This window comes from Pygocentrus nattereri, chromosome 14 (assembly GCF_015220715.1).
Source record: "Pygocentrus nattereri isolate fPygNat1 chromosome 14, fPygNat1.pri, whole genome shotgun sequence".
In the NCBI taxonomy this organism is placed as follows: domain Eukaryota; kingdom Metazoa; phylum Chordata; class Actinopteri; order Characiformes; family Serrasalmidae; genus Pygocentrus; species Pygocentrus nattereri.
Genome location: NC_051224.1, coordinates 6,918,824 through 6,946,211, shown reverse-complemented (window position 1 = coordinate 6,946,211; position 27,388 = coordinate 6,918,824). Strand labels below are relative to the sequence as shown.

Here is a 27,388-nt window from a genome sequence, read left to right as displayed (position 1 = left end):
AGTCAGTTTCTGAAATTCTGAAAGGCCTTTTACTTTTGAATATGTGCTTATTAGTGAAGAGAACACGGCCCCTCACATCGGCTCCTCAGACACAGGCTCAGGTGCTTTCTTCAGCAGGTGTTTCTTCTGAGGGCCCTGGTGGAGAGAGAAAGAATAGAGAATTCAGATTCACTGTTAAGTCAGTTTCACCACTTTAGCTTCAGTTCAGTAGTAAATAGTTTTGGATAAAACTGCACAGAATATTATGATGAATTTAAAGTGTCCCCTGTTTCTTCCCATTTCCAACCTGTCATAACTTACCATGAAGGCAAACTTCTCCTGAGCCGTCTGGAAACGACCATGGCCGAACTTGGAGGTGGTGTCAATGAATTTGAGCTCAATGGTCTCCTTGGCCTTGCGTGAGGTTTGCACGAGCAGGGACTAAGACATAGATGCAAGTGAACAGTATTAGTATACATCTTGACCAAATTAACATGATGTCAATTCTACACATACAACAGCCATATTGTGCTGAGGTGCAGTACTATACAAAAGTCTGAGACCACCATTCATTTATCTAATTTAAGGCCAAAATGGCCATTAAGTATATGTTTCATTCTTTTTTGTCTATTGCCTTTTCTCAGTAACCACTTCTTGACAGCTACACATCCTTTCAGGCCCATAGTGTTGAGTTGTCTTCTCACAGTGGAAGCATGGGCAGAAACACCTGTGGATTTTTTCAGATCTGGGGTACTGATCTCCTCTCTCTCAGAGATAAAAGCTTTAAGTACTGTTTATCTGATGGTGACAGTTTTGGTGGTCTACCAGGTCTTATGTAGTTGTTAGGAGTCCCATATCTTTTAATTTTTTTTTTTAAACTCCTGTTTTGTCCTTTATTTATTTGACCCTGTCCTTCCTTATGCAAGTAAGTTCTTATATTTCATCGACTGAAATATTTGTTGAAAAATGATTAACTTGTACTTAACGGCCAATTTAAATGAAAATTAAATAAATGAAGGGTCTCTGACTTTTGCACAGCTGTGTTTACATAATTTACATTTGGTATTCAACATGAGAAAGGACAGTAATACAATATTTTCTTGATATATTCTAATATTTGCATACATACTTGATTTTCAATATACTGCAAATGCATCATATTAACTGTATCGTACCTTTCTGAGAGTAAGCACTCGTTTCTTTGCTCCAACCACACAACCTTTCACCATCACAAAGTCATTGTTCACCTCTCCGTAATGTGGGAAGCCTCCCTATTGAGGGAAATCATGCAAACAGCCAGTGCTGATTTTTCATTAGACACTGAGATGCTTGGTTTAAAAAAAATAAGTAAAAATGAAACACTGCAGAAGAGAAACATAATTAGTGTGAGTCATGACTTTTCTTAAAGAAGACTTTTATTACCAGAGGAGTGATAGTCTTCTGGGTTGTGTCATAGTTAGTAGAGGCGTTGTTGCGAACCACTTTGCCATCCTGGACATGAACCCCTTTTCCAATACGGTATATCTGTTAAAGATCGCACAGATCAGTTAGCAAGATGAGAAATGATAAAGTCGTTTAATGTGTTTTCACTGATGAAAATGTGTGCTTAGGGTTATAGAAAGGCAGAAATCAGACCTTTTTGTTAAGCTCTGTGCGGTGGTGGTAGCCTTTCTGGCCAGCACGGGCAACAGTGTAGCCCACACGGGCTGGATGCCAGGCTCCTATGCAGGCCACCTTCCTCAGGCCCTTATGAGTTTTCCTGGGAAGCTTCTTGGTATGCCAGCGGCTCGTTACTCCTAGAGGTGCATAAGCAAGCCAGCTTTAAAGGGATAGTGTGGTGAAAAATTCCCACTTGCCATAAATGTACATGATCAGGCAGGACATGTTTGGTGTCCAAAGTTTGCCTATTTAGTTTTGTACTGGAGCAACCAGACTGATAAAGCTAACAAGGAATGGAAGCTTATGATCTGCATTGTGAAAGCAGCATGCTTAAATCCTCATCAGGTTCTAAGTAATTTCTAACAGATTTGCTTATGTGAATTCTGATATTGTATGACACTGTTATCTATACAAATGGACAGGATTTAGGCTTGATGACTGCTACTACAGTTATTACAATACACACTTTAGTCCATTTTTATGGTTTTCAATATGTCTTACAGAGCCAGGGACCCCATAAGCAAGTCTATTCAAGATGTTTAACAACTTAACTGAAGTCTGAAATGTTTTAGACAAGCAGTTTATAGAGATATAAACCATTACTACTTCTCTGCATTAGGCTTGTTGTTCCACTGCAAAGCTAAAGAAGCACTACTCCATTTAAAGTAAAGGGAAAATTGTGTACATTTGATTTTTTTTTTCTTTTCAATTTTCTCAATTTTTTTGTTTTTGCTGAACTATCAAATGAATGCTATGAACCATGGTCAGTATTGAGTTCCAGGCAAACTGGACTACGTATTCATGCAGAGCTAGAAAAATCACATATGGATTTTATTAAATAATAGTCCAGAGAGTAACTTTTGGGCAATTCACCAACATTCTGCCTTAATAATGTCGTAAATATTTAGCTCAAGTGCTACAGCTTGCCACTGAAGGTGATGCAGTGTGTGTGGAGTAATAGCAGGTTTCCCTGAGAATTTTCCCAGAGGAACCCTGCATCAGTGCTCCATCTGTTCGGAGACGACAAAGTACTGAGAGGAAATGTCCTGTCATTCATCTTACCTTTCATGCCATGGCCCTTGGTGACCCCTATCACATCAATCATCTCGTCCTGGTAGAAGACTGAGGACACAGGCACGGGCTGCTCCAGTCGCTCTCTGGCCCAGTCCACCTTCTCTGCAATCGTGCCACCATTCAGCTGTATCTCCATGATGTGGGCCTTCTTCTGCCTCAGGGGAAGCAAGCGCATCTGCACAAAGAGACACAAAGGTACTTGCTAAGAATGTACAGTAGGATTCCAAGAATCACAACCCCCGCTGCCAGACACAACAATTAAAAGTATTTACTCAAAACAATGAATTGGTTTCCCAGATCAGGGTTAAGGTACAGTCACACTAGACATTTGTTTTGATTAAGGCTGACAAAAATCTGTATTGGTCCAGTTAGCCAGCTAGCTACCTCAGCAACTGTAAATAGTAGAAACACACAAAATTGACCAGATAATTATTTATTCATGACAGAGTAGTGCTGCACACTGAGTTGAAGCAAAAACATGTATGTAGCTGGCATGGTTGGCAGCAAAATCACTTGCAAAATTTCTCTGACAAAGGCTAGTGTGACTGGACCTTAAAAAGGCTTTTTTAATCGCAAATCACTATTGACAGTAAAATATAGTCCAGTACTGGGCAACCCACATCCTGAAAACCATCTGGCACAATGTCTTAATACATAACATTTGTGGACTCTTTGTGACATCACAACCATGATGAATTCAAAATGCATTTCCCTGTTTGGACTGGGAAATGAAAAGCACTTTTGCAAATTAAAATTATTAAAACAAATTTTAAAACAAATTTTAAATATCCAGGAGTATAAAAATAAGGAGCCAAACATCCTTAATACTCCCAACATTTCACACTAATATGAATTTGTGTGTTTTAATAAAATTAAACTAAAATGCAAAGGACTGGAAATTGTATTGATTGGAAAGAGAAGTTGAGATTTGTAGCAGGTACTTTGGAGGTCTAAACGAAAATAATGAAGTCCAATAACTCAAATCTTTACATCAAAGTACATCAAATTTATTTGTATAGCACTTTTTTCAACTGATGTTGTCACAAAGCAGCTTCACAGAATTCCAGGAAAGACGTTTTAACAAGAATGTAAAAACCCCCAGATGAGCAAACCGGGCGCGACAGTGTACATCAAACTCTCGTTTCAAAAAAGCTAACAAAGTTTTGTTTTTCATGATATGAGCCCTTTAACTAAAAGAACAAACCATTTTAATGAATAATGCTCTTTAAAGAGAAAAGCTGTGCTTAAAAAAATTGTGCCAAATTTACACTCAGCATAGGACAGTAGTCATACACCAGGGGACATTCAATGTGAAATTACTTCACTCTTCACACAAGCTGGTTCATAGCTCTGTTTAATACCACCTGAATCAACTGTTTACATGATTCCCCTCCCAGTGGGACGATCGCCAACACCTGAAGAAAAAACTAGGCATAAAATAACGACTGTCCACTATAAGAAGTGTGTTTGGTGTGTGAAGGCTCTTTAATAGCTCAGTGCTAAGAGTCAGTGCTGCCAGCTTCTGTTTCGTGGCTTATTTTTAAACTGCCATTTGAAACCACAGCCACGTGCTAACACACATATGGAAGGATTGCTTATTATGAGCAGAAGTGTAGTGGATTGCTCATCTATTGCATGAAATAAAGAGATATTGGGGCCAGATTCTGTGGTTTCCTAACAGTAGCAGTGTAAGAACAGATTCATAGCCACGGCCCTGCTCACTTAAAGAAAGTGATTTTGGGGAGGATGCCATAGAAGAACCACTTTTGGTTTCCTTAAGAGCCTTTCAATGGATGGGCCTTTAAAGTAGCATCTTTAGTAAATGAGATGAGTGTGAAGAAACTTTTAAAAGCCAACCTGAAATCAACATTGCCCTTTCATCATATTTAACACAGTTTATAATATCACATCAGTAAAAAAGACTAAATTCTTGGTTGAACATAATCTTCCATGGCCATAATTAAAGCACAGGTTTTGATGACATTACTGTAAGAGACTCATAACATGTTGAATTCGTAAAACCATACAGAACGAAAATATGAATTTCCATACTTGTTCACTTTAAAGTTTAAAGAAACTGTAATAATGTAAAAGTTCTAGATCAGGTATTCCCAATCCCAGTCCTGGCAACCCTTTGCTCGGTGCACAGTTTTAAGGCTTCCCTATTCTACACACATGACCCAGCCAGCAACATGCTTGCTAATTAGTTAAGGCATTGAATCAGGTGTGCTTGATGTGACAAAACACAAAGCTGTGCACATGTGTTGGGTCTCCAGGACTGGGATTTGGAACCCCTGTTCCAGACCAGTTAAAGTTTTTTTCTAGAACTATCCAACGACTGAAAAACATTGGTTTTAAGAGCAGTTTTGGTAATACTTTATTTGGATAGTCTACTTTAGATGCTTTGTAGATATTTCATTTACTAGTTACATTTAACTAAACTGACCATTTTATTTAACTCTAAAGCTGGCTCAAATCCTAACCCTAACCTTAATCTCAATCCAAAACTTAAACCCAACCATTTTATTTAACTCTAAAGCTGGCTCAAATCCTAACCCTAACCTTAATCTCAATCCAAAACTTAAACCCAACCATTTTATTTAACTCTAAAGCTGGCTCAAATCCTAACCCTAACCTTAATCTCAATCCAAAACTTAAACCCAACCATTTTATTTAACTCTAAAGCTGGCTCAAATCCTAACCCTAACCTTAATCTCAATCCAAAACTTGAACCCAACCAATTTATTTAACTCTAAAGCTGGCTCTAATCCTAACCCTAACCCCACTACTGTTTAAAATCAACCAGTCAGTTTGTTAACAATTTGAACATCTGTAGATAATCTATACAGCACTATCCAAATAAAGTGAGACCGAAGCGTTGCAGTTTATTTTGGTCATGAATTTAGAGGAATATTTAGATTCTTTGAACTATGACCTTCAAATTATCTCTGACTGAAGTATAATCTTGGAATTGAAATAGACATTTGGTGGTGTGACAGTGCCAGAGTGTGAAAACCCTATAAGGGCTCAGTCTAATCATATCTGAAATTGACTTGACTACTATATGAAGTATTTTTAGGTTGAACTGGTTCTAGCTATTTTCTACAGTGTAGAAAGGTTCCTTGAAGTTATGCCTTAAATGCTACTTCCATCAAATGTCTCCTGCATTCAATAATTCCTCAAGATTATTCAGTTACCAAGGACTGCAGCGCCAAAAATCTCTGGCTGCTGATCTTAGCTTTCACATCTCAGCCTACGAATTTTCTGAAATAAATAATCCACCCTTCAGAATCAATACTTGGCCTCCAGCTGTTGTATCTGATATGTCTGCTTATGGCTGGTTATAGAAGTAGACTTGAAAAAGAAGTTACCTGAGAATGGACAATGACTCTAATCACAGAGCAGTATTTCTTCATCAGGATGAAGTCCTTTTCCAGCTGCTTTTTTCCTGCGTCGTCCTGCCACTTCTTGCAGTATTTAGTGAAGGCCTTCTTCTTGCTCTTGTACCTGAGGAAGAGTCGTTGTAGGAATGAAAAGTGAGGGGAATGTGTAAGGTCCATTGTAGTTAAATGTGTACTCCAGTGTTTCTAAACCTAAACTCTGTCTGCAGTATCTGCAACTTACGATTGATCACAATGGACCATGACAGTGTTAGAAAAGAACTGAAGCCAATGGGCAGTGGTTTCAGCACCAGCTTCTATTATGAGCATGTTTTATATTAACTCTGCAGGTTTTCTATTCTTTTTACTAAATACGTAGATTTTTCAAAATTTCTGCATTACTACAGCTTTAAGATGTAACCAAGTCATTTGGCGAATGGTGTTGGGCTCATTTCTGGCTGATTCCAGGTTGTTTAGCTGTTCTTCTGTCACAGCTGCTGACTGAAAAGCTGCTCAGTGGTGACGACAATTTGGGAATTCAGTGTCATCTCATCTTCAGAGTCTGACCAAATCGGCTGTCGATCAAATGTGATCTTAACAGTGTCCGTTTTCTGTTTGTGCGCAAAGTAAGAAGTAAAAATGTTCAAATAGCTTGAGCGTCTCTCATCATAGTCGTTGCTTAGCAACAGCGCCTCAGCGGAGTGATACGATGTTTGTGATCTTATGGCGAAATATCAGCACGGTTAGAGCACTTCCCAACCAAACAGCTTGTGTGGCCGGAACTACCTGTTATATTAAATACATTTATACATTATATTGTTGTACAATATTTTTGAGAGAAGGTTTTGGCGTAAAGGTATTTTTAAAACACATTCATGCTGAAGTACGTGCAGGCCAGGGTGAGACAAAACAGTCCCAAAAGAAAAGTTTTACTATAAAACTCCCAAGATACATGTAGGTTTACTAGTCGTTTTGGATAGTACATACAACGTCTGTTTGTGTTGTAGACACCACAACTACTGGTTCCTGTCACTATCACTGTAAAGAAATTTGAGTAGGCATGTTTCTCTACAACGAACCATTTCACATCAAACCACTCTGAACTTTGTTTACATTTCAACCAATTGAATTGTGCAGAAACTTTGTAGAATCTTTGGAATTCCCCTTTAAATAGTTGTTACACATGTAATGCCAGATATTACAAGTATATGTACACAAATACACAAACAATATACCAGTTTTTATAGAATCGACGCTTGCACTCATCGCTAATGTGCTCAGCAAAGATGGTCTTGAAATTGCGCAGACCCTTCAGTGTGCTGATGTAGCCCACCACTCCCACCATGATCAGAGGAGGAGTCTCAATGATAGTGACTGCCTCCACCTCCTCTCGCTTTGTTACCTCTGGGAGAGAAAGAGAAGAGATATTTAACAACAATCTAGCACCTTCATGTCATGGATGAAGGACGAAATTGACCTAACAAGTTTTATGATCCCTTTGAAATGTCTGAGTGATTTTATAACTATATATATATATATATATATATATATATATATATATATATAGATAGATATAGATATATATATATAGATATCTATATAGAACTATATAGATATATAGAATATAACTATATAGATTTAACTATATCTGCTTGGATAACAAATTATTTCTGCCAGCTGCTGGGAAAGTAGTACAGGTTTGTAATTGTACAAACTTACATACAGGGCGATTTGAAAAGATTTGTCTGTTTTCAAAGCGCCATATTTTTACAATCGTGAGGCGCCTAGAAACCAATCACATACCAATTGAAAGAGGGGGTCATGGGTTTCTGATGGTCACTGGAAGATGGGTCCATTCAGTCTGTGTGGAGATGGCGACCCCTGAGCAGAAAGTGTTCTGTGTTCTCCACTTCAATATATGGAGCCCCACTGGTGACATCCTGTATAAATAAACATAATGCGTGGCCACAATTTAGTAAGGCGTGGGAATGAGATGACTAAGTCATGGCCATGACTTAATCATCTCATTCCCATGCTTTACTGATACAGGCTGTCACCAGCGGGGCTCTGTATCAATAAGAGTGAATCCATCATAACTGTGCAACATGATTTTCATCGGAAGTGAGCGTTCATCATTGGTTCCACAACACTGGATGATCTCCAAAATTACATTGAAAGAGCCGTGAGTGCAATGACACCCGACATGCTCAGTTGAGTATGGGATGAATTTGACTATAGCATTGATGTTGTCTGTACAGCTGGAGGAGGTTCATATGGAGCGCTTGTAAAATTACATAATAAACTTTATGCTCACTTAAACCTTTTACAATTTACTGCATTGTTCTGTAATGATTTACAAGTGAAATAAATCATTTTGAAATCAGATTAATCTTCTTAAATCACCCTTTACTGCTATGTACTTTGCTACAGTATATAGTCAGTAAGTCATACAGAGTCAGAAACTACATAAGAAGTTACATTAGAAATGACCTGAAGGGGCTGTCAACCTGATAAAGAGTAAATCAATTCTAAATAATATTTCAGATGGAGATGAAATGTAGAATTACTCAACTTCTGTATGAACTGTATGGATGTTTCAGTCCACCCAATGATTTAATTATTTACCTTTTTTCTGTAACTTTTGAGCTTTTATTTTCTGGCAGGAGAAGGTTTGCCACCTCATCACATAAAATTTCTGGAAAAAAAATCGGTGACTTTTTTTTTATAAATTCAGTGGATGTGCTCATGCTGCAGTCTTAGGTAAATAGATATCTCTTCACCCAGAGAACTGATTCTTCTAAGTTATTGTGATGCAGTGCTGCCAAGAGCCTACACATGTCACCAATAGTGCACTTTTCCATGTCTCCATGTTTTCCAAGGTTTTCTGAACCAATCAATCAGATTTTTGTGTACAATTGGTTTGGATAAAATGAAGGAGTATAAACTTCAAAAGAAATCCCGACATATGAAAATACTTGCATTCCAAGATACGTAAAGGAATTCTATGTAGACAACCAAAATCCAGTTGGTGATGCAGGAAAATCCTGGACAGGTGGCAAAGCCAGTCAGATTTTGAATCTGTATGAGAAATCAGATTACAAACCATAACTTACACTTAACTTGATGTAATTTGAGGGAAATGCATGATGGTTTACAGCCGATGCTAACCGGTGATTATATGCTTCTATTACTTGGTAGCTACACTAGCCTTGCTTTAGAGAGCTGGGGTCAGTTGAAAACTGTGGACACACACACACATTTTCTAAGCCGCTTCTCCCTCAGGGTCACGGGGGAGTGCTGGAGCCTATCCCAGTGGTCATCGGGCGGAAGGCAGGATACCCTGGACAGGTCGCCAGTCCATCGCAGGGCTAAACTGTGGACATTTAGTCAAATTATTCCTATAATGCATAGGTTCCCACCCTGCTCCTTGATTGACCCCTGTCCTGCACATTTTTGTGTTTTGCTACTCTTATACACCCACTTCAATTTAGAAAGGACTTGTTAATTGGCTGTTAAGCCGAATCAGATGTGTCGGGAGCAGTAACATGTCCCGGGAGGGGGTACTCCAGGACCAGGATTGAGAACCACTGCTTTAATGTCACAGATGGTGACTCACTCATGCCAGTGCGATGCATCTCCCTCAGTGTGTGGGTCATGCCAGCTTTGTAGCCCAGAAACGCTGTGAGGTGGATGGGCTGTTTGGGGTCATCTTTGGGCCAATTGCGCACCTTCCCACGATGCCTCTTACTCCGCTTATGGGGCAGGAAGCCCAGGTGGCCGTGACGAGGGGCGTGGAATTTACGGTGAGACTGGAAGGACAACACACGTCCACATATCACTAAACTAGAATTCAAGCGCACTGACAGTGGAAAACCACCTGTGTTGTATTACTGCCTAATAATCCGTTAATAATCCGTAGAATAGAATATAAATAAAATAGAATACGTTCTATCCGATTGAATGAGGTGGGTAAACCTTTAAATAATCTGTTAAATAGGAGAATAATATCTGTGTAAACACCTGAATCCGATTACATTCCCAATCGGAACGTGTGAGTACGTTCTGCGCATGCGCGTCGGGTCAAAGCGAAAGGTTTATACCATTCAACATGATGGAGCAGAAGCTGGTCTGCAGAGGAGATGAAGTTCATACTCTGAGCTTGGTGGGACGGACGTCCTGCTTCTGTGTCTCAGTCCAACTGGACACTCATCTCACGCCGACTGGACCTCGTGATGTTCGCTGTCATGGTAACGTTTACTCTAAGCGCTACTCCACGCATGCGCGTCATTTTGCATCGGATTACTTGTAGTGAGCATGTAAACAAAGATTTTCCGTCAGATTGTTGAACAGAGTGAACATAAACACCTCAGTCTGAATCTTTGCTTGTAAACACTGATGTCTGTGGAAAGCCTTCACTGAAGGAGTTCATTTAACCCTTCATGCTGTGCATTCATCATGATGTTCCACGAAACCAGTTAAAATTTCATTTTTCATTTTTTGTTTTTATTTTTTTGAGAAAAACTGTTTATTGCTTATAAAACATCATGCTGCCTTACTCATTACTCACTAATGAGTCACAGATTTGCAGCTCCGTGATTTGTAACCGCAACCTGTGGGCTGTGTTTTTTGCTTATTTCTGTTTGATTGTTTGCTTGTTAGTTTTGTAATGCATCAACAAAGATTCAAAAATACAACAACAGTATTTGTGCTGTTGTAAGCAAGCCTTGTATCCCAAATGGTACCTTTGTTAACCCCCTGCCCCCCTGTTAACTATGCTCAGAGCTAGTTCTTATGACATTGTTGTAGCCGTTCCAAGTTGTGGTCTTACACAGGGTCATCACTATGTGCAGTGAGAGTTTCTGGTACGCTCGTCCACCTGGAATTGACCCAGAAGCAAATGTCAAGAAAAGACAGAGTAGCTGTTGTACAGAGAGAATGTCTTGACCGTCATACTTCTCTAAGGGAGAGTAGTTTAAACCCATTAAAACCCTCAAGTAAAAGGACTGCAATGAAAGAATGACTCAAGCAAAAATACCTTTCCAAAAAAAGCAGCTTGAGTGGAAGTACAAAAGTAGCAGCTCATAAAACTACGTCTTAAAAAAATGGAACGTCTTAGTCCATCTAGCATTGAGTAGCATAATAACTGAGTTTGTTAGGCTATATCTTCTCTTTTTGATGCACTTTTGATCTAAAATAAAAAAATTAAAGTCAAGCTTGACCAATCACAAAGAAGCACAGATGCTGTCACCAATATATTTATTTTTTAAAAATTCTCAAGATTAGCAACTAAATGTTACATGATTAAACTGTAACCGAGTGAAAATTAGATTCCTTTCCTCACAAATATAACTGAATAAAACAAAAAGTATTAGTATTTACCAATATTAGTAAACACTCGGGAACAAATCCCCCAATATAACTTTTTTTTTTGCATAGTTAATGCTCAAATACTGACATCCAGACAGAGCAGTGGGAAGGTGCTCTGTAGACATCAGTTAAAAGATTTTTACAAGAGTTTTGGGTTTGGGTTTGCAGTACAATGTTGCTTTAATGTACATTTATGAGGCCTGTAGCTTATATTTTAAACAAATGCATTCCTACACTACAAAAAAGCTATCTGCCAGTAGAATTAGGAAATTTTACTAGATGAACTAACCTAAAACAGTACAAAAAGCATAATCTTTCTACATAATGGAAAAATGAGAACAATCACAGTTAAGATGCTTTCACTTGCCGTGCTATCGTTGTGTAGTTTATTAAAAGAAAAATGACTCAAAACGTAGAAACTAACAGCCCAATATCTATATTGGTTCTTTTGAGACCTAAAGGAGTTACCAAGAAGCTACCAAGAGATTATTGATGACATTTAGAATTTAAAGCTGTGGATAAACAAGTCATGGATGAGTCATTGTCCCTGAACACTGGCCGCATGGAAAATACACTGACGCCATGTCACTTCTACACATGGACTCGAGAAGAACCTCAGAGTTTTCTTGTTAACACACATGACACAAACACAAAATATCAACTTAAGGTTGAAAGCCATCACTCTACAACCCTTACAACTAATACAGCACTGAAAGTCCCCCCAGGCCAGCTTAAAGGTTAGAAAATATGAGAGACCACTGACCATAGTTGTTTCGCGGTCCAGGCCCGAGGCAGAAAGAGACAACGCCAAGTGCTGTTCTAAGACTCGTGCTTAAGACGACACAGAGTTAAATTGGTGACTGGCCCAGTGCAGGAGTGGTGTTGCTTTTCATATAAGCCTGATAGTGCCAAGTGGGGACACTGAAGGGGGTCCTAGAACCCACTGGAGCAAGCCAGAATCTGTGGAGAAATGTGTCAGTACTGCAAGGGCATAGTTTTGGTTTCAGGAGGTGAGAGACACTATGAAGTTGAGCCAGTAATAGTGCAGCTGTTCTCAAAACATGCTACTTGTGCTATTACCATGAAACTGGGTGTGGTGTAACCATGGAAATGACGGTAGTGTAATTATGCAAATGGATGTAGCAGAACCATAGAAGTGAATGTGGCATAATAGTGGAAATGAGTGCAGCAAAACCATGAAGCAGATGTACTGTAACAATGGAAATACATGTAGCTTAATGATAGAAATAAATGTAGCATAATCATGGAAAGGAGTCTAGTGTAACCATGAAAATGGATGTAGATGAAATGTGGAAATGAGTAAGGCGTAACCATGGGAACAGATTTCACATAATGATGAAAATTACTGTAGCATAACCATGACAATGGATGTAGCATAATTGTGAAAATAATTGTAGTGTAACCATGGAAACAGATGTAGCCTAATCATGGGATGGGGAACTCCAGTTCTGGAGGGCACCGTTGGGTGAAATTTATTACTTAAGGACACCTGATTCAACTCATCAGCTAATTACCAAGTTTCCCTGGTTTTCTAGAGCAGGGAAATCAAAAATATATACCCATGCCAAAAATTGAGATGGGAACATTTACCACTGTGTTACCTCGCCTCTTCTTTTAGCAACACTCTGTAAGCGTTTGGGAACTGAGGAGACCAATTGCTGTAGTTTTGAAAGTGAAATGTTGTTCTATTCAGTTCAAGGTCTCTTTTGTTGTATTTTCCATTTCATAAAGCACCAAATATTTTCAGTAAGTGACAGGTCTGGACTTGACATCGCCAGGATGGTGGCAAATGTTGCTCCAAAATCGGTTTATATCTTTGAGCATTAATGTTGCCTTCACAGATGTACAAGTCACCCATGCCATGTGCACTGATGCACCCTTATAACATCACAGACACTGGCTTTTGATCTGAGTCTGGATAACAAGCTGGACAGTCCCTCTCCTCTTTAGCCTGGAGAAAGCAGCATCCATGCCTGCCAAAAAGAATTTAAATTACTGATTCATCAGATCACAGGACACTTTTCCATTTCACCTCAGGCCATCCTAAATGACCTCGGGCCCAGAGAAGGTGAAGAGAATTGTTCTCATTTATATAAGGTTTCTTCTTTGCATGGTAGTTTTAACTCTATTTTTTTTTTTGCAACAATATACTGTGTTCAAAGACAATGATTTTTTTTTTAGAAATGTTCCTGAGCCCATGCAGTAATTTCCACTACAGAATCATATCTGTTATTAATGTAGCGCCCCCTGAGGACCCAAAGATCATGGCCAGCCAATACTGGTTTTTGGCCTTTCATGCATACAAACATTCCTCTGGATTCTCTGAAACGTTTAATGTACCACAGATGATGTTGTCCCCCCACATTTAAAGAAAGATTATTAAAGTTATGACAGCTGGTTAGTAACAGTAGATCTACTCTATTTAGAAATATTTCAGCTAATGCAGAACCAAGCTGAAAATATACTTATGCAATACAGTAACTCTGTTTTACCCTCTTTGCATGTGCCATAAATGCGTCATCATCATCAAATTTCAGCTGCATCACGTACTGCAGCACTGTGCTTGATGAGTATGATGAGCCTTATGTATTTCTCAGTATTTTGAAATGCACTGTGGGATTTGTGTTTGAAATGCTAATTATGGCCCAGGAGGACGACTGTAGCTAAACTGTAACATTAACTGACTCTGGCAAAGAATCTATTAAAAGGTTACCACATTATTTCTGATGTATAAAGAGACGTTCACCAATAATGTATTATTTTGCATTCATTTAGTGTCACTTTCACTCTGAATCAGTTCAGAGGTTATATAGACAGACAGGCAGACAGACAGACAGACAGAATTACATGAAACTGAATTGTTTCAGTAGCAAGACATATAATTACAAATAAACGTACATATACTATGCAGAAAAATACAAAATAGAAATAAATCTAGACACAAGCTAAAGTACCAGAGAAATAAAATAAAGTATAAAAGTATCTGTTTACATATTTACATGGCATATGAGACAGATTCGCTGTATTTACAAGACAGCAGGAACTGAGTGGTATGAGTTAGTCTAACAGCACATATTATAAACGTGACTAACTTTGAGTTGCATCAAAGTTGTAGTGTAAAGTGCATAGTGAAAAGTGTCATTACAGCGAAAGATAAATTGCACAGTGTGTATTAATCGAAGAGGAGATATACTGAAGTGGTTCAGCACAGTTCAGACAGCAGGAGATCAGTACCGTCTCTACAGTAAGGAGAATATTGTAGAGCCGTATAGCAGTGGGTAAGAAAGATCTCACACGGTGCTCTTTAACACAGCGCAGCTGTAACAGACGGCCACCGAATGAGTTCCTTCGTTCATCCAGCGTGGCATGCAGAGGGTGTGAGGTGTTGTCAAAGATGGCTAGCAGCTTGTTGAGTGTCCTCTGTTCTGCTACAACCTCCAAAGAGTCCAGCTTGACTCCTACAACAGAGCCAGCCTTCCTAATAAGTTTGTTGATTTTGTTCCGAGCACTTTTGGAGACGGGCGTCAGGGCTGATGTGTGACAGAAGGATAGCGGCAAGAGTGAAAGGGAAGGTTTACAAGACAGTAGTGCGTCCTGCTATGATGTATGGTTTGGAGACTGTGGCTCTGTCTAAAAGACAGGAGGCTGAGCTGGAGGTGGCGGAGATGAAGATGCTGAGATTTTCGTTGGGAGTGACAAGGATGGACAAGATTAGAAATGAGCAGATTGAGATTGAGAGCAGTTTGGAGATAAAGTCCTAAAGATAAACTTCCTAAAGTCCAGCACCATCTCCTTAGTCTAACTGATGTTTAGCTGCAGCTGGTTCAGCTTACACCAGGCAACAAAGTCCTTCACCAGCTTCCTGTATTCCTCCTCCTGTCCATTCCTTGCGCACTCCACAATGGCCGTGTCATCCGAGAATTTCTGCAGATGACACGACTCTGATATGAAGTAAAACACAATAAAACATTATAAACAAAATTGCTGCCTGAATGTTGAATTGTTTTAGAATGATTTGTACACTGTAACATGGCTAAAATAAACTATTAGTTTGATTCCAAAGGTTTTTAACTAGTAGGGGTGGGCAGATTGATAGTAAAGCATTGATAGATCTGATTCTTAGGTTTCATTTTCACAACTGATTCTCACATTAACATATTGATATAGTTTTTTAAATGATAACGGAATGTTATTATTTCTTCACAGACAGTGACATAGTATGTGAGCCTGAGTGAACGCTTATTAACGGCAGATATTCAAAGGACACTTTACACTGTTCCAGTGTTCCAGAGTTCCACTCCACCTCTGTTCTATTTATTATTCATTTGTTCTTGAGAGTGCAATCTGTATTCTTTCTGTGCAATTATTCTTAGATGTGCAATATTATATAACGCTATAAGCTGTCCAAGGAATGTGCAACCACAACTGCTACCTCACCCGTCTATTGTCTATTGACTGTTTTAGAATATATAGTTTTATAGTGCTTTTCTTTTCTTTATATTTTTTCCCCTTAAATCTGCACTTTATATATTTTAGCCTCATGTTTAGATATTTTATCCTTATGTTTAAATTGTATGTATGTAGGAAGTGCTGTTGGATTGCTGCTCAATTTTGTTGTACACTGTGCAATGACAATAAACACATCTTATCTTATCTTATCTTATATGGATATTTCACACCACGCAATCCTCTTCACGTCACATATTAATTAACACTAATGCAAAGTCTATTTACCAATTTTTGATGTCCATATTTACCGGTTTTCACTGCGGAAATTCCAAAGACATTTACATTTTGATGTACACATGAACAGTTTCAAGAGTTCCTGTGCTGTTATCGGGAGAGTAGCCTCATGTGACCACCAGTTTCTAATTACCCTTTACCCTTAATAAGCTAATTTAAATGTTTTATTGGGTTTTATTTACTTTTAATTAAGCGTTGTTTTCTCTCTTAAGCACTAGGCGTTTCGATACACTTGAGTATCACAATATTATATTTTGTTATACTCTATCGATTCTCAAAAACACCATTGATATTTAATCAATAATTTAGATGCAAAGATGGTGGCAGAGAGTGGTTTGTCTTATGTTGTGCTTAAACCTCTGACTGGCAGCGAGACGGCAGCACTGTAATCTCCAGCCATTCTAATTTTATCCACATGGTGGTGTGTTTTTCATACTATAACGGTTTTCCTAACATGGGATTTGAAAGAAACACAATATGTAAATCAGACGGAATTATCTTGCTTAGTATCAGTATGAAATATGTTGTATGAATAAAGCTGCCTTGGCTGAAATGTACAATAACAGAGACATCTAGTGGCAAAAATATGTTTTGTTGCTAGTGGCCTTTCCCCTTCGACCTCTTATTGGTTGAAAAAAAAAGCATTTCATTTTAAAACAACATTCATCATACTTACTGTATGAATCCATAAATTTATGAGTATATAACTCATGTATTTGGCATCACTGTGAAATGAACTTTGAGCTATACTTTATTTATTTATTTATTTGTGCGTATTTAATACAAAGTTCAACAAATGTAAACAGAAACAGCAATAGGTCAGTTTCGCGATTCATATATCCAACAAAAATAACAATAAACTAAAACAAAACAAAAAGCAAACGACAACAAAAGGTAAAGAAAAAAATACATATATAGTGGGATTCGAATTAAAATGAAAAAAGCTTAAAAGTAGCAATGGATTTATGACGTTTCTTATTTTTCATCTGTCGAAAATGTACCAGGGTGTGTAAATATATAAGAGTACAGACCGGGATAAATAAAAGTTTGGTATGATTTTGGTACCGATTTCTTCCTTTGACCCGTCCCCTTGTTGTGAAAGCGCGCAGGCGCAGTGCGGAGCGCGGAGCGGAGAGGACGAGGTCGAAGAGAGGGGAGATTATATTTTTAAATATCTTCCTTCATTTTTGGGGCTTTTGAAAATGCCACAGGACTACGATAAAGACGCGTACCCCGAGCCTCCACGCCAGACTCCGGTGGTGGATAAGCAGACGGTTCTTCCCAACCCGGCTTTAATTTTATCCAACCTGTTTTATTACTCGGTGGATCTCCCAGTGACCACATTCAGGAGTAAGTCTGCTCAGCTACACTCAGTGCTAGATAATGCCGTCCTCTGTCGATACAGGTAGCAGTGTGTGGTTCTGTATGCTTAGAACCCAACGTTAGGAAGGAGCAGTGCGCCAGCTATGATTTTGTAAAAGCGGTGTAGCCGACTGACCTTCTAGCCGGAGAGCTAACTTGCTAGCTGCTAGCGGATAACAACATTCGTTCCTAGGCCTCCACTGCCGGTTGTTAAAGCCACACGGTATGGCTTGGCGATATGGCCAACATGTAATATCACGATATTATCGAGACTTTTTCACGATAAATCACGATATATATTTTTTTTTCTGGAAAATGGTAGGTTAGAACAGTAATATAGGTAAAATAGTTAAAACTATTAGTGCAGTGATTGTATTTCACACACTGAGCTGCACTAAATCCAGTTGAACAGGACTAATTATGCCTCCCTTGTAGGCAAACATGTAGGGAAGCCATCCTCTCAGTGTGGCATATTGTGACAGAATTCATCATGATAACAATAATTAGTGCCATATTGCCCAGCCCTAATCTGCAGATTAATTAACGGTGTTGGAAGAGAGTACTTAACTAACTATAAACGTTGATGCTTTGCTTGCTTCTTTTTCTTGCTGCTTTTCTCCGAGGGCTGCACAATATGCACACAATGTGCTGAATATTGCGATGGTGATATAAGAAGTGATGGGTTATGATTTACAGTATACATTTGCATTGCATCTCTGGCTAAATAAACAACATGTACAATTAAATTAAACTAAAATAATTTACAGTTATTAATGGTGGTGTTTTGCATATCCAATATGCATTTTTCAAATCTGATTACATCTGGTGCCATGCATGTCTAATGTAGAAACTGCAGAAACTGTTACGCTGATAGCAGGAAAAATATGGTTAACATAGAGCCCTGTTTCTTTCTGGTTTGTTTTTTCCTCCCCAGATGCAATCGACAGCATCCGGAGCAAGAACAAGTACTACTACTACCACCAGCAGTTTCGCCGGGTGCCAGAGCTGATAGACTGCCAAGAGGGTGACTACGTCTGCTATTATGAAGCAGAGATGCAGTGGCGGAGAGATCAGTAAGCGTCGACTAAGTGATGTTCTTCTGTTGTGGGTTTGTTTTGTAATGTCACTGAATGTCACTATGTGTTGCCTTGTAGTAAGGTGGACCAGGAGATTGTGAAGATCGTGCAGGAGCGCGCTCGTGCCTGCCAGCAGCGTGAAGGCCCCAGTTACAAGCAGAACTGTGCCAAGGAGTTTCAGCAGTTTAAGGAGGCCTCCAGGGCATACCAGTTGCGCTGTGAGTGCATTTCATCCATTCATCCGTTGTTGGCAGTTCTATTAAAGCTGCATTGTGTTTGTATTTCCCCCCCCACATTGAAAGAAGCAGCATTGCTGAGTCAGGAGAAAAACATACTAAAATATGATGCCTTTGTGCTGCTGTGAGTCGCCCTGTACAGCTTGAAATAAAAATGTAGTAGTTGGAGACGTCATGTCACGTGTTTCTCGGACTGCATTGTGTGTTTTACATGTGAATGTCACACGCACAGACTCGAATGTTGGGTGCGATGTTTAAGTCTCAAATACACAATCAACATTATACTGATGAAATTAGTCTGACAACAGTAGATAAGTCAGCTGCATCCTCAGAAAACACATCCTTCACCAAGTTTTGACTGAGTTCTCTGTCGAATACTGTTTCAATGCACTCAGTCATCAGGTATCTCTACTTGGGGAAGGGAAGCAAAGCACAACCAACAAAACATTCTTCAGCATGTTAAGTGGAATTAGCCAATGCTGACTTATTCATTCATTAAAGCCCAGTTGAGCTGTTTCTGCAGCAGACAAGCCGTTGTCATTATTAACTGTTTCTGTATGTAAATTTTAATAATTTAAGGTCTAAGAATTTGGGACATGATGAACGATTTGCTTAAGAGAACAAAAGCTTGTCTCGGAAACATCTGATGGTGTCCTCCAGCTTGAATGCAAGCTAAGAATTTATAAGTTATAGGCTGTTACTTTGCTTTTGTTGCAGATGGGGACCTTGGAGCATATGCCAGCGCACGCAAATGCTTGATGAAGCAGAAAGAAAGGATGATGGCACAGGCACAGAATGCATAAACTCTCATTTCAGCTATGTCCTGCTTTCTCTGCTGTATGTATAAACATGTAAAATAAATTTATTGGAAAATGAATTTCTCCTTTCGGTGCTGTGCAGGAAAATCACTTGTTTGATGTGGTTAACAGAAATCTCAATGTAGGTAGTTTCCCAAGCTACAGTCAGATGGTACTTTTCTTGGCACAGTTTAGACAGTGGGGACATTTATAAAATACTTTATTAAAAAAAAAACTTATGTAACTAAATTTTCTAACCTGAAATATTTCTTGGTGGCTTGAAGTTCAATGCCAGTGGACTACAATCATTAGAGCAGTGGTTCTCAAAACATGTTTGCATTTTTTGCTTTAACCTATGTAGGAGCTGGACTGGACCAAAAATGTGGACTAAAAGCTACTGCATTAGTGCAATTTGTAAGACTTTATTCAAAATGCAAATTGATTTAATCTAGCCTCATTATTTTCACCCTTCATTTTGCCACAAACTGCCCTTGGCAACCCATTCACGCGAAGCCAAAAAGGTATAAAATACCATTTTTTTTTTTTAGACACTTCAACTAATTCTGTAATAAAAATCCCTGTGTAGTAGCCTAAAGTGATACTCCTGTATAGAATTTCCTGGGACAATTAAAAGTATTAATGCCCTCATACTGAATGAGACTTGGAATCAGAGAGATTTACACTCATTAGCCTAAATCAGCACTTACACCCACAGAAACTTTATTATAAATTATTTTGGTATACTATGTAAACATGCAGTATAAAACGGTGCTGGCAAAATGGAAATAATCTAATTAAATGGAATGATGGGTTCATTTTCAAGTAAAAACAGACAAAGTAAAGTTGGTTCCAGGACTTTATTTCAGTCTGTTGTACAAAATTTAGGTGGCTGCCTGAAGAGCAGCCTGGCTCCTCTGAACTGAGACCCTGGTGTGAGTTTTGGCCAGATGATCAGTGAATTCCTGAAAAAGATGAGATTACATTCAGTCAGGAGTCCACAAAAGAAGCTTTTGATTTACAAAGTAACAGCACAGCTAATAAATACCTGGTAAGGAGACTTTGTGAAGACAGTTTCCTTCCAGAGATCAGGGGTCAGATAGCTGTACGTCTTGGAGATGGCATCAAAGGTAGCCTTGGCTGGAAAGACAAAAACCATGAGCGTCACAGTAAGCTTAAACAACGCTGCCAGCACCTACAAAAAGGCTGTTGAGCTGTACAATACCATTTCCTTTCCTCCCATTAAACATCAAAATACACCACAGACAAGATGCAGCAGACCAGAGCAGGAAGAATGCACATTTTCTCTAAAGCACTACTGAGAGCCTCCTTACCAAAGTTGCCCAGGGTGGCCGTGCAGCCTCTGGCTGAGGTGTAGCAGTCATCGATACCACCCATCATGAGCAGCTTCTTGGGAACGGGAGCAGACACGATGCCAGTACCACGAGGAGCAGGGATCAGACGCACCAGGACTGAGCCACAGCGACCAGTCACCTAAAGAAACCATTCCACAAATCAGCAACTGGGCAAGTCTCAGCAAAACGTAAGGGACTCATTTTACAAGCAACGTAGTTTTCCCCAATTTCATCTCACCTTGCAGGGTACGGTGTGGGGTTTGCCAATCTTGTTACCCCAGTAGCCTCTCCTTACAGGAATGATTGACAGCTTGGCCAGGATGATGGCTCCACGAATGGCAGTGGCCACTTCCTTGGAGCACTTCACTCCCAGACCAACATGGCCGTTGTAGTCACCAATGGCAACAAAGGCCTGAAGCACAGTCAACGCATTAACATGATGGCACCGATCACAATTTCTCCTCATGAAAACTCAGAATCAAAGAGGAGAATCACCTTGAACCTGGTGCGCTGACCGGCCCTAGTCTGCTTCTGGACAGGCATGATCTTCAGCACCTCATCCTTCAGGGCTGACCCCAGGAAGAAATCAATGATCTCAGACTCCTAGAATTAAACGAGATCAGTCTTTAAGAATAAGCTACTACACACACATATTCATAAGAAGCATGATTTACTACACACCTTAATGGGCAGAGAGTACAGGTAGATCTCCTCCAGGGACTTGATCTTCATGTCCTTCACCAGACGACCAAGCTTGGTCACGGGCACCCACTGAATTGAAACAGGTTCTGTTTTAATTTCAGCTCTAATCTACCAAGTTAAAATAGACTTGAGTAGAGATGCTGGACACTCACTTCCTTGTCCTCGGACTTGCCACCTCGGGCTCCGCGTCCTCGTCCGCGGCCTCTACCCCTTCCACGACCACGGCCGCGGCCACCAGTGCCGAACCCTCCGCGGAAACCTCCTCTACCACCGGCGTCGTCCGCCATTTGCTGTAATAACGCGGATAATTTAACGTGTGCGCTCCAGATAACGGACTGCCTTCGCGCTCCCGCAGGAACACCACACAAAACGCATGAGGAGCTAGCATGCTAGGAGCTAACATAGCTAGAAAGCTAGACGATATTCTGCTTACTGCACTAAAAAGACCACAGAACATCAGCTACTTTTACTTTCTAGTGACTTTTATGTAGAAAATTATTCCATTCAAAGTGTAAAATCTATTCTGAGACATTCAGCTTGTAATTCAACACCGGTCCATCGGCAGCTAGCCGCTTTGACGCTATGATGGAAAACAATTCCTCAAAAAACATTTTTTCATCAAGTGCTCCACTCAATTTCGACATGACAGCAACGCAAACATATCAACGACACATTCTGGCCCGAGCGGTACGTTTTACAGTAAGAGATGTTTATGATGCAGACGGATTTATTTGCGAGCGACAGAGGCCCGCAGCAACTTACGTGATGTGAGTTCAGGAAGAAGAAGGCTGGACGAGAGTTCCGAGAGTACTTATTCAGCGGAATCCTCGCGATATTTCAGGCCGCCGTGACATCATGCCCTCTAGTGGCCAGGGTTTCAGTGAACTGTAGGACAGACTTGAGTAGACTTGCCAAAGACTGGGGATGAAACCACCTCCTGATTTTTTATCTGAAACAATCTGATGACTTTATTACCAAACAGTCAGTAAAAAATCATTTCAACAGCTAATTATTTCAGAAACATCAGGAATCCTTAACTCTACGATTCCTTAATCATAACTTTACAACGTCATTGTACATATTTGTCAGTATGTCTGCATAATGAAATGGAGACGATGTAACCAGTCATTCAAAGCGGTTTGATGTACAATGCTCCCTTCTGGAGAGTCTCTGGAGTCAGAGCTGTTCGCAGTGATGGTGATAGGAACCAGATGGCTGAAGAGTTTTAAGCCTCTAAAAGCTCTCTCACAGAAAGATATTATATGAAATGGTTATGAATATGCAGTGTTACGAGACCCTTTTTTGTGATAGCTGTGTGATAAGCTCTAATAAAACAAATTTTAAAAACATATTAAAAGTGGAAAAGTACATGCCACACCGTGTAAGGCATAATACTGTCCAAAAACTTTTACTTTTAGATGTATCACTATTTTGCCATCTTTAGTTTTATATTTAAAAACTCAAACCACTATATAAAACCACTCGGAATGACTTTATTTATCAATATTTACAATTAAATTGTGCAGAGATTGAAGAATCAGTGTAATTTCTCTTTAAATGATGACTTCTCTTCATCATTTATGTCAGCTGTTCTCAACTGTGCTGCTTAATAATGAGCATTACAGCTCAGAACGTATAAAACTGTACAGAGCAGTTTATGTCAGTGGCTTCCAACTTGGAGAACCCCATGTGCTGAATATTTCATCATTTTCCCTGCTCTAACACACTTCGTCCAACTAATCAACTAATTACTGTGAACAGTGATGCAGACACAAAGACCACCACTGCATTGATCAACTACTGTAAAACTGTGCACCTCAAAGAAAGTTATAGGTGGTGAATTTCTAAAATAACATGATTTTAATACTACATATCTGAATAATGCCTGTGTGTGTTCACACATTTTTTTGCTACAGTCATATTTTCACCTTCAAATACATAGTTAATCAAAACAAATATATTAAAATCACTGGTCAAAGGAAACACACGGTATCTATATCTTTTGTCTAAGGATCAGCCGTCAAAAGGAAATGTCAGGAATGGAAGTGCTGATGCTGCTCGTCCTTTGTTCCTAAACTCTCAGGAGCTGCTGCTGCTGCTGCCTGCTGTGCCACTCTCAGCCACATCCTCCTCTTCCTCGGCCTCATCCACCTCCACCACGTCATCCATGACCTCCAGGCTTTCGCAGATGAGGCTGATCTGCCTCTTCATGTGCGCCATGGTGTTCTGCATCTTCCTCATCTTCCTCTGCAGGGCAGCAGCAATGGCGCGGTGGCTCTGCTGCTTGGCCTCGTACTGCCGCCGCAGCTCCTGGTAGCAGTTGTGCTGAGTGCGGGTGCGCTGCGAGAGCACGGCGCCGCAGCCCATATGGCACGGCTGCCTCCAGTGCTCGCAGTGGCGTGCGTGCGCTTCCAGATCACGCCGCAGCAGCTGTGCCCGGCAGCCCTGGTAGGGGCAGGAGATCAGCTCAAAAGGGCAGCTCATGCTGTGGCAGTACTGCTCAGAAAGGGGAAAAGTGGCCCGGCAGCCCTGGATCTCATTCCTGCACTGAGGGGAGGAGAAGGAGTTTGATTTGTTGATCATTTCAGATCTAACTTTGGTTGGTACAGTCTAGTGGGCAATGCCGTTGCCCTCCATGCGCCAGATTGGCGAGCACACCACACTACACCAGTAAGAGTGTTTGGTAGGTCTTGGGCGTGAAACGATATTTAGCACTGTTTTGCCAGGCCAGAGAAGCTACTGCATGCTTACAGTACATGTACACATCACAGGCTTATCTATGGAGCCCCGCTGATGACATCCTGTATAAATACAGACAATGCGTGGCCACGCCTTATTAATGTGCGAGAACGAGATCCTAATGCATGGCCTTGACTTAGTAATGCGTCGGAATGAGATCATGGCTTACTAAGTCGCGGCCAAGCATCAGAATCTCGTTCCCACGCTTTAGTAAGCTGTGGCCATGACTTAATTATCTCGTTTCCCACGCCTTACTAAGTCATGGCCACACATTAATTTTATTTATACAGGATGTCACCAGCTGGGCTCTGTACTTATCTATATATTGCTCATTTCTGTTTTAACTAATTTGAATAATAAAAGTATTTTATATGTATATCAGTTATAATTAAAGAATAATGAGTACTGAAAAAATCATTGTATTTAGTTAATATGCAAAAAAGGTTTCTTAAGCATCTAACATAATAATATACATAAACAAGAAGGAAACAACATTAACTTTGAATGGAGGTTAACAGAAGTAGAATTTTGAATATGGGAGCTTTTCTGTCGGTCCATTCAGCATGAACCTTTAACACATTTTAGCACCTTGTATCTCCATTTTTGTACCATTTTTGGAGAATCTGAAAATGACAGCTGCCCCTCACAACGTGCTACAATTTCACGATGAATGGGCCGATAGAAAAGCTCCAAAATTACTAGAAAAAAAACTACTTCTACTAACTCGCACTCAGGTAAAAATGTTTGCCTGTTACCATTGTGTAAAGTTCTTTTACACTGTTCTTCAATGGTTAGGACCCCCACTGGACCACCATGGAGCAGGTATTATTTGGGTGGTGGATCATTCTCAGTACTCCCGTGACACTGATGTGATGGCGGCGTGTTAGTGTGTGCTGCGCTGGTATAAGCGGCTCAGACACAGCAGGCAACCTGAAGCTAATCACCTCAAAAATATCTTCTGAAAAATGAACAGCTTGCACTTAACAGCTTTTTGTCAGGTATCCATATATACTGTAAATTCTTAGTGTTTTAATCAGCCATAGCAAGGCATCACCATATCAACATCAGTCTATATAAAAAGGAAATAAACGAATGGGCTAGAAATATTGTTATCAGCTCTTTCAGATGAAAGCCAACATTCAATACTGGGGCTAGGCATCCAATCAGCAGGGAGGAACAGTTTGGCAGGATGACAGGGTGGTTAGCTGTAGTGATTTGACTATTTTTAGTGTTGAGTGTTGAAGCTTCATGAAGCCTCTGAGCCTTTTGCCTGATTGTACCAGAAAAATACCCAAAGCTTGGGCGCACTGAAGCCCGCGAGCACGACATCAGTAGCTGACTTTTACTCTTCCAGGTTGTGCAATAAGATGACCCTGTGACACTGCATACAGATTATAACATTAGAATTGAGCAAAAATCCAAAACACTGAAAGCTGAAGGCTACACGAAGTTCCTCCTGGGCTCATTTTAAAGGCTTCTGTCAAACAAGGGTATATCGGCATTAACTGGTTAGCCAACTACTGATATTTTACATTCTTTTTTTAGTCTCTAAACACAAGGGGTGTCTTAAATTGGCAGGACAATGGCACCCCTAGAGGTCTGGTACCCATGGGCAATTCTGCCCTAAATCTCTGTCCCTAAGTGGCCTTGGCAGTGTTTGAGTAACAACTGAGTGCAGTTCACACAGATGCATTTTGATCGGCATCCTACCTTAATCTTAAGCCGACCGATGGCTTTACTGAGCTTGAACATGACAAATATCAGGCTCTGACTGACAGGCTTTCTGCAGCATGGGCAGGTTTCCTGTCTGGAGAGAAAAGAGATAAAACATCCAGCACTGGTCAACATTATTCAACAAAGCCAACAGGATCCACAAACCTATTAGCTTCTACATCAACAAAGAACTTCTACATACCTCTTTAGCCACTGCATGATGCACCTTTTACAAAAGACATGGTGGCAGGCTGCTCGGACTGGGCAGCGTAATACTCCCTGGCATATACTGCATATCAAGCCATCGTCCGGCACGTCCACAAAAAGCTCCAAGTCATAACCACCGCTTTGTAAGCACATGTGTGCTTCTGCCTATAGAAATCAAGACACACACACAATGTACAATATAACACAGGCTGTCTGTTATTCCATAACTCTCAGCCTTAATTTACATATTTCCTTTGTGCCCTATTCCTGCTTAACAATATCAGCTGAGTAGTGAGGGCCAGGCTTTCGGAGGGCCTCTGCAAGGGTCAACAATGACTGGTGTTCTGGAACACGGACCACATGACTGCACTGCACTTCAATAACATTTAAGCAGCTCTGACTGAGTTAAAGCCACACAGCTTGCACAAAAAACACAAGACTGACTACAGATGACACAAATATGCGCAATTAATATGTAGTAAGCATGTTATAACAACAGCAGCAGGCTTATAAGGGGTTTTCAACTGGTCACCAACAACAAGCAAAATAATTGAATGGAATCACTGTAGTACAACGCACAGCAAAAGCCCCACCGTGAATGAAGTCTTCCCGACTTAAATTTGCTCGACTTAAGCGGACACTTGAAGGTTTTGTTGCGACAAACGAGACAAATGTGTATAATGCTGTATAATGTCGGAGCAGAAAAGCGGCTCACCATGCCTTCAGCTTGCCTAAAGCCTGCTTTACCGACAGGCTTCAGCGGCTGATGATTGGCAGAGCGCGGGGACGCGCGCACATTGTCCCTCCCCGCGAGGACGCGCTCAAGCGCTCCACCAATGAACACACGCGGCGACGGTGGCTGATTTGCATATTTCAGCGGCAGAACGACTTCTCATTGGACGAATAAGGCTGGCGTTTGTTTATTCATTGCCTCCGCTGTTTGACCAAGCGTTGTTGTTTACGGGTCATTTTTACGTCATG

At 40.2% G+C, this 27,388-nt stretch overlaps 4 protein-coding genes across 5 annotated transcripts; 1 reads left to right on the top strand and 3 right to left on the bottom strand.

The window, feature by feature from the left end:
- Positions 1 to 6: 6 nt before the first annotated feature.
- Positions 7 to 12,331, bottom strand: LOC108432191 (60S ribosomal protein L3-like). The gene is made up of 10 exons (XM_017705862.2): positions 12,223 to 12,331; positions 9,709 to 9,901; positions 7,328 to 7,496; positions 6,084 to 6,219; positions 2,701 to 2,887; positions 1,615 to 1,775; positions 1,402 to 1,503; positions 1,155 to 1,250; positions 301 to 420; positions 7 to 135 (listed from the first exon to the last, which is right to left on the bottom strand). The coding sequence occupies exons 1-10, from the start codon at positions 12,223 to 12,225 to the stop codon at positions 73 to 75; spliced, it is 1,230 nt and encodes a 409-aa protein (XP_017561351.1). The 5' UTR covers positions 12,226 to 12,331; the 3' UTR covers positions 7 to 72.
- Positions 12,332 to 17,318: 4,987 nt separating this feature from the next.
- ndufb10 (NADH:ubiquinone oxidoreductase subunit B10) lies at positions 17,319 to 19,774 on the top strand. Its single transcript, XM_017705858.2, has 4 exons — positions 17,319 to 17,573; positions 18,520 to 18,658; positions 18,740 to 18,879; positions 19,615 to 19,774. The coding sequence occupies exons 1-4, from the start codon at positions 17,426 to 17,428 to the stop codon at positions 19,698 to 19,700; spliced, it is 513 nt and encodes a 170-aa protein (XP_017561347.1). The 5' UTR covers positions 17,319 to 17,425; the 3' UTR covers positions 19,701 to 19,774.
- A 758-nt stretch (positions 19,775 to 20,532) lies between these two features.
- rps2 (ribosomal protein S2) lies at positions 20,533 to 22,612 on the bottom strand. Its single transcript, XM_017705854.2, has 8 exons — positions 22,511 to 22,612; positions 21,901 to 22,038; positions 21,728 to 21,817; positions 21,542 to 21,649; positions 21,285 to 21,458; positions 21,026 to 21,185; positions 20,740 to 20,831; positions 20,533 to 20,656 (listed from the first exon to the last, which is right to left on the bottom strand). The coding sequence occupies exons 2-8, from the start codon at positions 22,033 to 22,035 to the stop codon at positions 20,576 to 20,578; spliced, it is 840 nt and encodes a 279-aa protein (XP_017561343.1). The 5' UTR covers positions 22,036 to 22,038; positions 22,511 to 22,612; the 3' UTR covers positions 20,533 to 20,575.
- Positions 22,613 to 23,221: 609 nt separating this feature from the next.
- Positions 23,222 to 27,167, bottom strand: LOC108432187 (RING finger protein 151). 2 transcript variants are annotated; one of them, XM_017705855.2, is made up of 4 exons: positions 27,123 to 27,167; positions 26,403 to 26,572; positions 26,198 to 26,294; positions 23,222 to 24,295 (listed from the first exon to the last, which is right to left on the bottom strand). In XM_017705855.2, the coding sequence occupies exons 1-4, from the start codon at positions 27,123 to 27,125 to the stop codon at positions 23,828 to 23,830; spliced, it is 738 nt and encodes a 245-aa protein (XP_017561344.1). In that variant the 5' UTR covers positions 27,126 to 27,167; the 3' UTR covers positions 23,222 to 23,827. The 2 variants fall into 2 exon arrangements, with proteins under 2 accessions (XP_017561344.1, XP_017561345.1); XM_017705856.2 differs by lacking the exon at positions 27,123 to 27,167 and adding an exon at positions 27,001 to 27,071.
- Positions 27,168 to 27,388: the final 221 nt, after the last annotated feature.